General features: G+C 56.1%; 1 protein-coding gene and 1 long non-coding RNA gene across 2 annotated transcripts in view; both read right to left on the bottom strand.

The window, feature by feature from the left end:
- ZBTB16 (zinc finger and BTB domain containing 16) overlaps positions 1-4,800 on the bottom strand; it is a 58,762-nt gene extending 53,962 nt beyond the window's left edge. The window contains exons 1-2 of the mRNA XM_064173046.1: positions 4,731-4,800; positions 3,015-4,355 (exon numbers count right to left, since the gene is read on the bottom strand). Coding sequence (XP_064029116.1) covers positions 3,015-4,282 — 1,268 coding nt within the window. The 5' untranslated portion in view covers positions 4,283-4,355; positions 4,731-4,800. The remainder of the gene's footprint in view (positions 1-3,014; positions 4,356-4,730) is intronic.
- Positions 4,801-13,129: 8,329 nt separating this feature from the next.
- LOC135191124 (uncharacterized) lies at positions 13,130-15,024 on the bottom strand. The gene is made up of 2 exons (XR_010308730.1): positions 14,938-15,024; positions 13,130-14,388 (listed from the first exon to the last, which is right to left on the bottom strand). It is a non-coding gene; the product is annotated as an uncharacterized LOC135191124 (long non-coding RNA).

Here is a 15,024-nt window from a genome sequence, read left to right as displayed (position 1 = left end):
AAAATCACGAGCGTGGGGAAGAAGGAAAACATGAGAAAGGGCACTGAGCAGCTGACGGGTTCGAGGACCCAAACCCTCTGACCAGAGCCAGCGCCAAGACTTGCGGACACCAAAAGGGCAGAGCTCGCTGCTGCCGGCTCCCCTGTGCTGTGCCAAGGGACAGGCAGCACTGCCACGAAGGTGGCCAGGAGTCATGCTCCCTCACAGGGCCAGCATGGCCAACCATCCTGCTGGCACTCTCCATCACCCAGAGTAAGCAAACCCCCATCGAATCCCAAAACCCAGGCATAAGCCAGCCCGGCCCTGCTCTGCTTTATTCTGCATGTGCCTCCTCTGCTAAGGAAGAAAGGAAGGAGGCTCGGAAGGCTCTGAAGCTGTAAGCACACTCACAGATATTTATGCTTCTATAGGCGTGTGTGTGTGTGTAAACAAACATCCCACCATATGCACAGGCTCCTGCTGCAGTGTAAACAGGCACTGCCTCATCCAGCTCCCTGCAGACACAGCTCTGGACAGCTTTGGGTTCTGCGTGTCACCTGCTGGGGTTCTGCACATGAAAGTCACCATGCTGGGCAACCAAACACTGTGCCAGGCAGTCAAGCATCCCTTGGCACTGCCTGTGCTGGAGGTGCCATTCCTCAGCCCCCAGCTCACTGCAGCTGGAAGCGATTCTGCTCTGGGTACCTTTCCACCCAGGGTTGGAAAGCAAAACCACAGTGGTGGGCACACAGCAGCAGGAGGTCCGTGAGAGCTGCTGGCCGATGAGCAGCACCAGGTGCCCACAGCACATCCTGTGCAGCTCAGGGAGTGGGTGCTGGGATCTCCGTGTGGGGTGCTGGGCTCCTCAGGCCAGCTCTCCATGAGGCACTGGAGTGACAAGGTGGCTGTAGCCAGCACAGTGCAGCTGCAACCAGCACCGGAACTGCTCCAGCCAAGTTACAGAGCCCAGCCTAGAGAAGATGCTGCTCAACAGCTCTGCTAACACACCGAGATCCCACCCCCCCTAAAGGGTCATTCTCACAAGGTACTAGAAAGCAAACACTATAAAAAGGCCACATGAGACTGAGTCTGCACACAAAGCACTTTGGGTTAGATTTTTAGGGATGTGGGGCAGGTAACTTCCTCTGACTGTTGCCCAACACCTTTCAGCATGGATGGTCTCGCAGGTTTAAAAATGGCTCAAAGGATTTGGCTTGCCCTGCAAAGTTTGCCAGCACCAGGTGATCTGTCTGAAAGCACCAACAGGCACGTGAAGCCAAAGCCACTGCCTTCAAGGCTTTGCACGCAGGGGCCAGTGCTCAGCTCCACACTCTGGCAGGACCCACGAGCCCACAAGAGCCTGGCTCCCACCCAGCCTCCGACAGGGCTCAACAATGACTGAGAAATCAGCTACAGCTGCAGCCACGCTCGTGAGAAGGAGCCCAGCTTGGGCAGGCTGGACCACACTCCTCCATCTCCAGAGCACTCAGGGAAGGATCTGGCCTCACCACCCACCCTGCAGAGCCACAGGCAACCCCAGCATGGCCCTGTCCTGCAGCCACATCAGCCACTGCCCTGGGGCTCACAGAGGGAAGGGGAGATGCTGGAGACCGTGGAGAAACACGTTAAAATTCTCCCTGAGCCTCCACTGCAGCTCTCCCCGGTGACGTTTGGTCTGCATCACCGCAAACCGCGGCGGCTTTGGGCACGCCAAGCGACACGAACCCCAGCTCTGTTGCCTGCCCAGTGGGGAACAAAGCAGAGCAGCTGAGCACCCTCACTGAGCTGGAGACCCCTCTGAAAGGTGCTGGCTGCTCCTGGCAGGATCCAAGCCACTGGCCAGACAGGAAGGTGATGCTCCCATCACTCACAGACCTGCGTGGAGCTGGCAGTCCCCCACACTGGACACGGTTGCAGGCTGAACGTGTAGGGCTGCTGCCCCAGCACCCGTGGCATATCCTGCACTGCCTGCACATCAGCAGCACCAGCTCCCCAGACACACTGACACAGGCACCATCCCCGGTCGGGTTATGTGCATCAGGACTAATCAACCTGTTGAGTCATTAAAAATCTGACATGGTGTGCAGCCCAGGGAGGCTGCAAGCAGCTCCAGCACTGTGCCAGTGCTGCTGTCCTACCACAGAGCTGTTGCCGTGTCAGAGACCAGCACCACACTCACCAAAGCGCACCCAACACCAAGAGGTTTGGGCGGCGATGCCAATTTAGACGCAACAATAACACCATTCCATTCCCCATACAAAGCTGGGGGTGACTTCTGGTCCACACTTCCAGAGCTGTTAAACAGAAGCACCAAACTCAACGACCACTGAGCTCCCAGCCCTGCAGCAGCTCCCGCAGGTGTGAGGCTCGGTGTGAGCACAAAGATCTTGCAACTCTGGGCATAGAGCCCTGAAATCACAGCCACTGGAGGTTCTACTCTGAAGCTGTCCCTGCAGGGAGGGACTCATGGCTCTGTGTGTACCCCAGCTTCACCCAGCCTGGCCCTTCTGTCACTTTGTGCAAAGTGCAAATAGCTCCTAAACCGGGAAGCTGAGCAGCAGAAAACTGCCAGGCTGGCCAGGCACTGCACGCTGCAATCCTAAATGTCATCACTGTGGCTGGGCACAGGGATCCCGTAGGTGTCTCCCCACATGGAAGCACTCAGCTGCTGGCACAAGAGGGGCCCGTTCCCAGCAGAGAGCGGGCAAGATCCACAGCACCTCTTTACACACTATCCATACACAGATTCCAACTGAGCCGTGTGGTCAGGGAATGGGGTTTGTACTAGCAAGAAACACCTACGGCCCAAGCGTCATCCACGTTGCCCTCCCCAGCCCATACTTGCTGGAAGGAACCTCCTGGCACAGCTACTAGACCTGAAAAGTTCCAACAGCTGCTCCTTTGCACACACCTCACAGCTTTGGGGTACCTATCAAGAGCTTTGCACTAGCACATGCAACATCCAACCGAAAACCAAAACATTCTGGCAAGGTCCCGCCTGGCACGGAAGGCTACAGCACGGCGCTGGCACTCACCTGTGCTGCTCCAGGGTCTCGTTGTCTGGCAGCTCTGCCCCACACACACTGCACTGCTCGCCCAGGGCTCTGCTCTCTGTCTTCATGCCAGCTGCCAGCTCCCCCAGCTTGCTGAAGAGCTCCCGCTGGATGAAGCCCTGGGGCAGCAGCCCCCCGTAGGCACTGAAGTCCATGGAGACAGCCAGAGCAGGCTGCACGTGCAGGGCAGACGCCACAGCCGGCGGCACACCAAGCACCGACTCAGTCTTGTGGTTCGGCAACAGGGTGTAGATGCCCATAGGCTTCTCACCCTGGGCAATGGCAGCAGAGGGCTCTGGACCTAGCGGCAGCCCCTGTCCAGACTCGGGTGGTGGCTCAGCACCCTCCTCGCGGGTGTAGTGCAGTTCACGGGCACTGGTGATGACACTGCTGCGGGTCGGGGTACCAGGTCCTTCTTTGCCCTTCTCCTCGGACTTCTCCCCACTGGAGGCACCCGGCTCGGCCGTCTGGGGGCTGTCATGGCTGGAGGCATCGTCCACCTGCATCACTTCAGTTTTGACCTCAGCGAGGCCAGGGGGACAGTGGCTGTTGAGGTGCGAGTCCTCAGGGGCAGTGGGCGGCAGAGCACCCTGCAGTAGCGACTGCCCGATGGTCATCAAGCTATCTACTGCTGCCTTGGTGGGACTCATGGCAGAAAGGGGGCCAAAGGAAGCAGAGGCTGAGGGGCTCTGTTGCGCAGCAGCTCCAGGCAGGCTCTGGCTGGCTGTGCTGGCATAGCCACTCTCCTCACCAGCAGGCTTAGAGATGAAGAGGCCCTTGATGTACCTTGACTTCCTCTCCTCCTCTTCCTCAGTGGTGTTGGTGGTGGCTCCATCAGTCATGGTGACCTCAGTATCGTTGTCCTCGGAGGCCTGGATGGTCTCCAGGATCTTCAGGCACTGCTCCTCCAAGTACTCGATTTCCAGGATCTCAGCAGCATAGAGCAGGTCATCCAAGTCTTCGACCTTGGCCTGCAGGGTAGCAGTGTAGGCATACTCCAAGATCTGTTGGAAGGTCTTTGGCGAGAGGAAGTCCAGGGTGTAATGTTGGCTGTTTCGGTGGAAGAGGATCTCGAACATCTTGCTGGTGCAGGCCAGCACCGTCCGGTGCGCGTGGAACTCCTGACTGTCCACCATGATGACCACGTCGCACAGCGTCCCCGCCAGGCGCATCTGGTTGGCTTTGTGCAGCAGCCCGGTGGGGTGGCAGGGGTTCTGCAGCTGGATCATGCCCATCTTAGTCAGATCCATGGCGCTCCCCAGGCTGGCTCATCAGGGGGCCTCGCCGCCGCTCAAATCTGGGACCAGCTTTGTGTGCCGATATCTGCGGAGACAAAAGGCAGGGGGAGAGGAGCGGTGTGGGGCGGGGGAGAAAAAGGGGGGAAAAAAGAGGAGGAAGAGGAGGAGGAGAGGGAGAGGAGGGAGAGAACAGAGAGAGAACAGGGAGAGGAGAAGAAGAGGAGGGGAGCGAGGTTAGCCTGCAGCCTGCCGACGCTCGCCGAAAAGTTTCTGCGCCGGGCTCGGCGACGCAGCCGCTGCCGGAGCCACCCGGGGAAGGGGCGCGTTCCCCCCCTGCCGCCGGCGCCGCCCGGCTCCGCGCGTCCCGTTCCACCCTCGGGGCCGGGCCGGGCAGCTGAGCCCCATCAGGTGCAGGGCGGGCGAGGGTCCCGGCGCATCCCGCCCCCCTGCCCGCACTCACGGCGGCCGGCGGCTGCTCCGGCAGTTCGCACTGCCCGCTCTCATCGCCGCCGCCGCCGCTCGCCGCGCCGCGCAGCAAATCACGGCGGCGCCGGCCCCTGGGCCGCCCCGCGCCCACGTCAGGGCCCCCCCCGCGCCCACCCACCGCCCGCCCCCCCCGCCCCCCCGTCACCGCCGCTCCGCGTTGAGCGCGGGCGCCCCCCCCCGGCCCCGCCCCGCGCACCGGCTCCGGCCCCGCCGCGGCACCTTGCGGGATGAGCGGGGCCGGCACCGCGGCAGGGCAGCGCTACTGGCAGCAAACATGGAGGAACTGAGCACCAGGGAGCGAGGCGCCGGGGGAACCGGACACTCAGAAGAGCTCGGGCACCGGGGGAGTTCGGGCGCCCGGGGGAACCGGCGGTGCGCCTGTCGCCCCCGTCCCCGCCGGGATGCGTGCGCCGCCCCGCCCACGCAATACGCCCCGCGGGGAGAGCGGCCCCATGGCAAAACCTCCTGCTGAACACCCGCGGGGTTGCCAGTGCCTGGCTCCGGGGCAGCCGCTGAAGCGGGTGCTGAACGCTCGCACTGAGCCACAGGAGAGTGCAAAACCTCCGCAGAAAGCCAAGTCTGAGCTCGTAGATGGCTTTTGTCCCCAGACTGCTGGGTGTGACACGATCCTGCTGACATCGCCCCAGCGAGGCTGACTTCGCCCAAATCAAACATCTGCCCTGGGTTGGCACCACTTGTTGACTGTCTCTGTACTCATCTGTAGGGACACTGGGGGTCTGTATGGCCAAAGATGAGCAATGGAGGTCTGATGGCCCCAATGGGTGATGGCAGCCAGAGAAGGGAGCGAAAAAGAATGGGAAGGGGACCTGCTGACAGCTCAGTAACACCACCGCCAACAGAAGAGGCAGTGGAAGAACTTGTGCCATGCGACGTCCCACACTGAGGGCAAGGCATGCTTGAACTACGGCCATGCCTACACCCTGGTGTCCACACTCAGTGCATTCACAGACCAGTATCCCCCCTTGGGGACAGCTCGGCGGCAGTGACACGGAGCGCCCCCTCCCTCCCCAGCACTACCCACGCACGGCGCAGCACAGGGCCCGCATCGTCAGCTCAAACAGCCGCTGCGGCCGGTATTAGCACAAAGACACCCTTGGGGTAAAGCAGCGCAAATGTAATCTAAGGAGAACGTTCTGGGGATGTGTGTTTATAATTATAATGGGATTTAATGTACTTGGGGACCCGGTGATAGCAGTCATTTAACGGGAACGGCCCAGTAAGGGAGGCCTCGCGAGGACAGGTGGAGTGGTTCGGGCTGCCAGACGTGTGCGGTAACAGCGCTGCCGGTGTCACACTCGTGGGTAAGCCATCAGCCACCCCTGTTTTTTTGGGGGGTTGTAGCTCTGCTGCTGTAAGTGGCAGAGAGCGAAGCCACAGCGCACAGGCAGCCAGAGTGCCAGCACGATGGGATTTTTAATTGCCTAAACCCTCTCTAGTTCCTCCCCTTCCCCAGCTCTTCAATCCCAGCAGCTGATGGGGAGGGACTGGGAGGCAGCGACTTCAGGTGTTTGTTTACCCTCCTCTGACTCCTGAAAGGCTTGATTTCAGGACTGAGAGTTTGCAGGCAGTGAGGGGGATGTTTTTAGAGTAGCTCGCATGAAATTAAGCTGCGTGAGTCCCATTAGCAATAATGGAAATCCCACGGCTAAATTCCCAGGCAGCATCCTGAAAATTAACCCCCCAGTCCCTCCCGGCAGCCAGCACATTGCTTTTTTTGTTGCTCCTCTAACACACAGCAGAAGCTGCCGAGTTGGTTGACACACAACCTCCCATGGCCGCACCAGCTGGGTTATGCCCCTCAAGTGGGGCATCCCTGTGCTCTGGACAGTGCCTGGATCCCTCCCCAGACTCACAGTGTGGTACTGCACTGTTGCTGTAGGCAGAGCAAGCTGGTGTCACCTGAGACCTCCCTGGACAGTGGAGGAGTTGAGTGTCAAGGTTGTTCTGGATCTCAAGGCAGAGCAAGGTGGAAGGGCTGGTGAAATGACTGCCCAGAGCAGCTTTCCATGAGCCACATCTACCAGCTGAACCCAAAGGGATCCCACTTCCCTCAGGGAATTCTGCCCTTGGCCATTTCTGTTTCCAAGCAGGCTGCAGTAGACCAAGATCTGGAGTCTCCAGACCTTACCCAGGCATCGCAGCCTGCCCACAATGGCTCTGACCACACACAAGTCCTGTTTCCTCCCAGGCTCTTATAGACCCCCCCCAGCTCCCACAGAGCTGAGAGATTCCTTGCTGGCAAAAGGCAGAGTGATTACAGCATGCATGAAACTCTTGTCCCTGACCTGAAGCAGCACCTCCCTTTCCTCCAGCAATGCCCCCCACCAAAGAAACACAAACTCCTCCCTGCAGAGCCTCAGCCGAGGTATCTGTGACCTTGCTTACATCAGGTGCCACAGTCTGGGATGGAAAAGACTGATCTGGGCATGTTCACAAGCCAAGGAGGAGAAACCAAAGTAGCTATTTTCCTTAGTGCCCCAGGAAGAGAAGAAAAACCAGATCCCTGTTTTGGGTGCCAGCCCTGTGAGCCTGCCATGAGCCCAACAGCCTTGGAGGTCCATAGTGGAGCAGGAGCAGCCCCAGAAGTCCTGTGGGGTTGGGGGGCACTTACAGGCTGCCCAGCCCCTCCAGCCCACCAGAGATGCTGACACAAAGCTCAGGAAGCCACTGCTGTGGCCTTCGGGGTCGTTTCCTCACTGCCTGGCACAGGAGTTAATCGCCCATCACTCCTTCCCCAGTTCTTTCCATTTTCCTCCCATCTCTCCCCATCAGTTTCCAATTTATTTACTTTTCTGATCTTAATCCCCACCTTGTCGTGTAATGTGTTTATTAGAAGGGAACCAGCACGCTAAATGAAGCCAAGCTGGGCTCTGGTGTTAAATAGCAGTCACGCCCAAGTGCCTCTCCATGTGCCATTACTCCGAGTGATTGAGGCAATTTCTTCCTCCGCCACAAGTTTCAGTTGTAAATCTCTCAACCAGATACGGGGGCAATGATCTGCTGCCTGCTGCCATTATTATTAACCTCCAGTGCTCAGCTCACAAGGCCATCAGGCTTTCTCGGGACACTCTTCCCATGAAAAGACCAGGCAGAGCAGAGGAATCCTTCAGATCCCCTTCCAGCCCTTCCTTTACCTTGAGCAGCGAGAGGTGAACACTGATTCTTTCCCAACAGAGTGAGCCTGGTGAGCATCGGCAGGCCTGTGGGAAGAAAAGCTCCACGAAGCATGGACAAGGCACAGTAACAAAGTGTTCCACAGGATGAGAGTCAGAGCAGCCTTGGGCTGCTCCTCCAGGACACAGTTGGGCACTTGGAGAGGAAGAGAAGTAAACAGAAAAGTCTCCGAAGTTACAATGAGAAGAGAAGTTCCTTGCTCAGGATGCTTAGCCCACAGGAGAGATCACAGGCGCCAATTTCAGCAAGAAAGTTCCCCAATATCAACCCTCCAGTGGCAGGGAGGATTTCCAGCTCCTCTCCATCACCCCCAAACACGTGTATAGGCAGTTGGTCCTTGCCCTGTGCCCCAGATAAACATCCTTGTCCATCCCTGCATTCTTCCAGCAGTCCTGGCAGGACTCATCACCCCTTACTTTCCACTCCAGAGAGGGATGCTGTAGTATGGTTCCACTTCGCCAGCTTGCTGGGCCTCGAGGTTGCCCCCAGCCCAGCTCTGCTCACCACACCTCTTCCCCAGTAATCATCTGACACCCACCAGGGCTGCACAGGGTGAGGGATGGGAACTTCCCTCTATTGCAGCTCATGCATGTTCCATAGGAAGGTTTTGAGCTGCTTTTGGTGTATTTGGAGGGGTTTGCTGGTGTGCAGCTGAATTAGGGACCAAGAACTTGTGTGCAAAATAAGATTGATTTTAACTTTAATCCTAAATCAAAGATGTTTAAAAATCAGTTTTCAGTATCACTCCACACCCAGAGATGTTTACAGCCCCCAGGCTCTGCAGGCAGTGGAGCAGGCCTGGGCTCAGAGATAGGGTAGTGCCCACTGCTCCACTTCTGTGAGCTGACAGCTTAACAAGAGATCATTAAATGTCTTAGACTTTATTTTTTCAAAAACCCTAAATGCACAAAGCTCTTGGTAAGGGGGAAGGTGGACAGCAGCAGGCCCCTGCTTGGCTGCTTGGTAAGTGCCCATGGTGTGTTAAGCTCCCCAAGAATCTCACTGATCAGCACTGGGGCTGTCTGAGCTGTAGATACAGGACCCCATGGCATTGTGGTGGCACAGGGGAAGTGGAAACGTTTGGAACAGGCCCTTCATTGTGTCCCTGCTTACTGCACAACAGGAACCTGAGAGTCACTTCAAGGATGCAGCTGGTCCAGGGCTGTGGCATGGGGTGGTGGGACATGAGCAGCATCACTTTGCTGCAGGTAATCCACACTGCCGTTGATGATGAAGTTGATGCAGGAGCACAGCTGTAACCAAACCAGCACAGGAGCCCTCCTGTTGGCATGGGAAAGGTAAAGGTGCAAAGCCAAATAATTCAGAGGGAGCTGAGCAGACACACTTGGACCATCACAGGGTGAGGATGTTGCAGGAACCCCGGTCCACCTTTTCACATGTGCCTGCCTTTCCCTTCAACCTGCCAGTCCTGACTTGAGAGGCATGGTCCAAGCCAACGCTTGAGCACATGGCAGGGACATGGCAGCAGGTCCAAGGATAAGTGCATCACCTGCCTCATGACCCAGCCAGCCCCTTGTGCCACCGGGCACATCTGCGTGGCCCTGCCAGGCTGCTGCATGCCTGTGTGTGACTGGCACCTTCCCAGCCCCACCAGTCTTCCCATGCCTCTGCCTTTTTTTCAGCTCATATCTGAGCAACAAACGGGGGACACTAAAATCCTTCCTGCTTGCAGGCTCTGAGTCACAACTTAGCTCATCCGAGCCGTGCTCAGAGCCACACGTTCGCGCCGCGGCCGCCGAATCGATGCTGTTACATCAAAGGATGGATTAGCAACCGCCGGCTCTTACGAGAGAAGGGTCGTGAAGCACAAAACCTCGGGGAAGGGAGGACTGCGCTGCTCCTGTGCTTCAGGAGGGTGACCCAGCCTGCCGCCCCCCTCAACTGATAGATGCAGCACATCCCCTAAGACAATGAGGCTAATTAGTGGCTTAGGGCCCTGAGCCTGCGAAGGCTGAGGAGCGAAGCGGTGACTCAGGAGGGTGGCAGCCCTGCCAGCCTCCCCCCATTCCTGCCCTAAATCCCCCACACAAAAGGGACTTGAGCCACAGTGACTCAGCGAAGGAACCAACTCTGCAGCCGGGCTTCGACCACCCTGCTCACGTCTGGTTCCCAGCAGCCGGGCTGGTAATTCAATAAAAACCCTCCCTTAGCAGGCAGTGACCTCGGCATGGGCACTGGACCTATTTTTAGCGTTACCCTTTGTACGTAGCTGAGAGAGCTCGAGCCAGAGACAGCAACTTTTGAAGCCCTAACAAGCGGGTGGGAGGTTGTCTTTGCTTAATTCACTGTGTAATTATTTTGCCTCTTTCCCCCACCTTTCTCTTAACCTAAAATATTTGACATCCTGCATGGGACACAAAAAGAGATCTGCCAAGGCTGTAAATGTCACCCCCAGCTGCACGGTGCTGCAGAGCCCTCCTGCATGCTTGGTAAAGTTCAGCCTGGAAAAAAACCCTCCTGAAGAGAGCAGAACCTACCTCGGAGGCTCAGCAAAGCGCTGCTGGGGGTGGGGCTCAGCTGCCACGAAAGCCAGGGATGCTCTACCAAGACTTGTGTCTGAGTTCCAGCTTTTCCTCTGTCTCCTAACCTCCCTTTGGCTCTTGGTTCTCCTCAGGATTAATTCTGTGCTGGGGAAGGTGACAGTTTCAGGGTGGCAAGATGTGCTTAATGTAGGAGCAAGCATGGAGCTGCATCTCCACCCAGGATCAAGCACCTCTTAGGAGGACTTGGAAGATCAGGGGATCTTCCAAGTCCTTGCAAGCATTCCAGGGGAGCTAAATGCTCACTGCATGTTTTGCTGAGTTCGAGATGAACACATCATTAACATAGCTTAATGCTCTACCTGCCTTTAAACAGGACAGTTTGAGAGCCCCTGAGTGACTTGGGAGTTGAAAAAACCCCAGAGTCACTCCAGAAAAGCAGCATCAGCCAGCCCATGGAAAGCAGTTGGGTTTGATGCCTTCTTGATACTCAAGTTCATTTGCTAGAGGGACTAAGCCAAATCCTGAATCCAAATCACTGAGCAAACACCTTTACCTCTAATTTCATCTTTCCTCTCTAGCAAAAGCCAAGCTCCACATCCTGTTTTCAGCTTCATGAGTCACCTGTCCCCCTTCCCAAAGGGAGATGCCCATGTGTTGCTGTGCACACACAGCAAGTGCATCACTATCCCCAACAGCACCCCGTGCTTGTGGAAGCCTCTTCCCCCCTTCCCTCCCTGTGTCTCTGTTACAGTCATACCAAACACCTTCACAACTGGGGAGGCTTCTGCCAAAAGGCACCAGGGGAAAAAAAATTCATCCTGTGGCTGAATCAGGTATCACTGAGATGCTGCCTGTGCGATGACCACACTGCAAGGAGAAGGTATTTTAATCACAGATTAAATTCTCAATCACCTCCTCCAGCATCCCAATGCCCTCTGAACAGCACAGCCCCAGAGCCTGTGAGAGATGGAATAAAGTCTGAGGCCAGATACCGCAGCCTGGGTTCAAGGTTAGATATTAACTGATTTGATTTCCTTAATAATTGCCAGAAGATGCAATAAACCCTCAGTATCTTATCGGCTTGCAGATTCCTGAGCGACCAAAGCCCCAGATACCATTGGCACATCAAGCAGCTCGCAGGCCACCCTCTCAGGGAGGTATTTGTGAATGCCTTGCAAAGGTCGGGAGGAGTCAGCACTTTCCAGCTCAGCCACAAGGGAGGCGTCCATCACTGGGGACCTCACGGATGTGGGCCTGATTCTGAAGTGGGGCCAGGACCAGGACTGAGGGGAGCATGCAGGAGCCCCGATGCCCTTGGAGCAGGCACTGCTCATGCCAGATGGAGCTTGGCAAGTCCACCTTTGGCCACGACACATTCCCTGCTGGAACAGCTCGATCGGCCTCTCAGGAATGAAAGTAAACACTCCTGCAAAGCCACCCCCGGATAAGGGCTATCTGCTCATGGCCAGCACCACACGTGTGTGGATGACTGCAGCGGGTGCAAACAGTGGGGACGGCAAGGCTTGCAGCACAGGCAGCTGACGCAGCCTGCGTGGGGTCCACAGCTGCTCCCCACAGCCCCCCAACTCCTCAGGAGGTGCAAGCTCCTTTCTGAAACCCAGCAGCTGCTTCAAACCAGCATGCCTCTCCTCCAGCACTTTGCTGTCACCACTACTTCAGCTTTGGGCTGGGCAGCACCAATTCCACCCCAGAAAGACCATCAGCCATTCAGAGTTCTCCATTAAACACTCCCTGTCAGAGCCTTCATATTGCTGCTCCTGCTACAAACATAGCCAGGGCAGCATCAGATCAGCGTGGGCCCTTGATGCTGTGCCCAGGGATGACCAAGACAGGCAAGCTGGCTTCACAAAGCAAATATTACTCAAGGGGGATCCCAGCTCCAGGGGCTTTTGCAAGGGAACATTTTGGACGTATCCCTTAAAGATGTCTGAAGGGGAAAAAAATAAATCACAACTCACAGACAAAAGTGATGATCTCAGAGGGTGAAATGGAGAAATGAAAAGCTTTGACAAGCCTAAAAGCAGACAGAGCTCAGAGCCTCTGAGAGGTTCCCTTAGCACTAGCAGTTTGGTTTCCATCCCTTTCCTCTGCTGCAGGAAGCCAACACATCCCATGCCTGTACCCCTACACCAAGCTAGCCCCACATCTTCCCCCCACTATGGGTACTCTGCTTGCTATAGACACTTCCCATGGTACGTGGTGCCTCACAGGGTGCACTACACAGTAGCACTGGGATCAACAGTGTGGGACGGTAGCAGAACTTGCAGCAGGAATTTTCATTCCCAGGAGATGGTTTGCATTCAGTGCTGCACATCAGTTGTGACAAAAGCCCAAGCTCATGGGCTCCTGAAAAAATGCCTTTATTACAGCCACAAAGAGCTGCTGTGTTCACTGGCAGGGGAAATACTCCACCAGGAGTTCAGCTGAGGTGATGAGAAATAATCTTCCCTGGCTTCAGAGCCTGAGTTTTGCTCCTCATCACATCCTGCCCCGTGAAGAGCGTTTCCATCTGGGCACATGCAGCCCCAGAACACGCACCGAGAGCTCAGCCGCGCAGAGAGGCTGCCGCAGCCACCCCGGGTCTGGGCGCTCGCTGCCAGCAGCCACAGGCAGGGCAGTTACCACGCCCGCCGAAGGTGGCTTTGAGACGGTCATCGCCATGGCAATTATCTGAGAGCATCCTGCCCTGCATCCCGAGGCGCAGAGCTGCTCCGGCCTCGCCAACCTCAGCAAGAGGGTCCCCACGGCACGTCCAGGCAGCCGTTGGTGGGGAGTGGAGCTGCTGAAGCCATGCTGCTGTGGTTACCCACCCTACAGAGCTGGGCCCCACCTGTGGGACTCTGGTATGCACACCAGCAATTTTCTGCTTGGCTTTGCACCTCCTTCAGGCTTCTGACCAGGACTGCACTTGAAAATGATGTAAGACAGGTCTGCAGAGCTTCGGGCATCCTGCCTCTTTGGGTGAGCTGGGGCAAGGCTGGACCCACAGAGAGTGGGATGCTGCTCCAAGGGCACATGTGGAGAGTGCAAGGGGTGGCAGCATCTGCCAGTCTAGAAAATTAGAAAGGTGATGTCAGGAATCAGCTTGGAGCAGGGACGGGGTGAAACCACCTCATTTAGGCAGAGTGAACATCATCTGGAACACTCAGCTGTGGTACCTGGGCTTCAAACCCACAATTCTGGCCCATTCCTGGAAGTTTGGAGGCTGTTGTGGGGCACTCTGATAGGACCAGAGGGTCCAGTTTGATCTCTGCTTCCAATACCACTCTGATTTCTGCTGCACTTTGTCACAACCCCCTTTAGAAATGTTTGTTGGAGGAGGATCTGGTTACAGAGCAGGAAACAAAGTATTTTTCTTATGACTTGGCTACAGGGTGTCCAGGGTAAGACAAGTGATGTGCCTGTGACCTGAAATGCTGTCCCTGTCTCTCATAATCCTGATCTAAGAGCAAGCATGTTTTGCACAACACAGGCATTGTGGGCTGCACATGGGTCCTGACTACCTCCAAAGGACACAAGACACATTTGCAGCTGTGACTCTTTTCAGAGTCAGGACACCCAGTTCTACATCTCAAGAGCAGGCTGCTGTATTGCTCCTTCCACTGGTAGAGCATCATGCCTCAGAGGTCCGACCACAGTGCAGAAATGCATCCCACATTTGCACGCTGGCACCTGGAGAGCCTCAACGTGGTGACCAGAACAACGTCTGCAGGGACAAGTTTTGACTGACGAAGAAGGACAGAGCTTGGTGATGACTCTCAGCCCCAGCAGCTGCAGCCAGCACCACCCAAAGCAGCCCAAGCAAAGAGGCAGGTGGCAGGCAGGCTTCCACCCAGGTGGGTCCTTCTCCATCAGTGCTCCCACAAGGTCTGTGCTCGGAGGAGAAGAGGAGGACGTCGAGGGATGAGCGAGCTGCAAATATTGACACAGCCATTATGGGCAGGGATAAAACTCCCATTTGCACGACGCGAGCTGATACCCTCTGAATGCTTCTGTCTCGAGGAATTCTTTATTTTGCCATAGAAGAAAAATGTTTTCATATTCTCTGTTGCCACCCAGACCTGCATCCCGGCGAGCCCTTTTGCCCTTGAGAGCCATAACATTATTTGTTAACATTTTTATGATGCCAAATGGTCTGTGCTAGAACGGGTGCCATTCTTTAGCTGGGAAACCATATGGCATGCCGAGTAATAAATAAGGTATTGTGATAGTTAATGAACCTAATTGCCAGCAAAGGCTTTAATACAGAGAATGTGCTGCTGAGAATTTAGCACCACATTAGGGATGCAGCAAGGCTCCTCTGACTTCTGAGGCTTAATTTAAGTTCTATATTGCAAACTCCAGAAAATAATTCCAAACCCTCCTGCTGGAAAAGCAACCTGCTGGTAGACTGTGATTATACTGAATTACTAAAATCGCAATCAATTTTATACACTCAGTTAACCCTTGCTGGGAACTCACCACGCTGGCAGGGGAAGTCGCTTCCAGGAGGTGCCGGAGCCAGGCGGGCAGGAGCACGGCAGCCACCACCCTCCTCCTCCTCCTCCT

Source organism: Pogoniulus pusillus, chromosome 38, assembly GCF_015220805.1.
Source record: "Pogoniulus pusillus isolate bPogPus1 chromosome 38, bPogPus1.pri, whole genome shotgun sequence".
In the NCBI taxonomy this organism is placed as follows: Eukaryota; Metazoa; Chordata; class Aves; order Piciformes; family Lybiidae; genus Pogoniulus; species Pogoniulus pusillus.
This window is presented reverse-complemented; position numbering and strand designations above follow the sequence as displayed.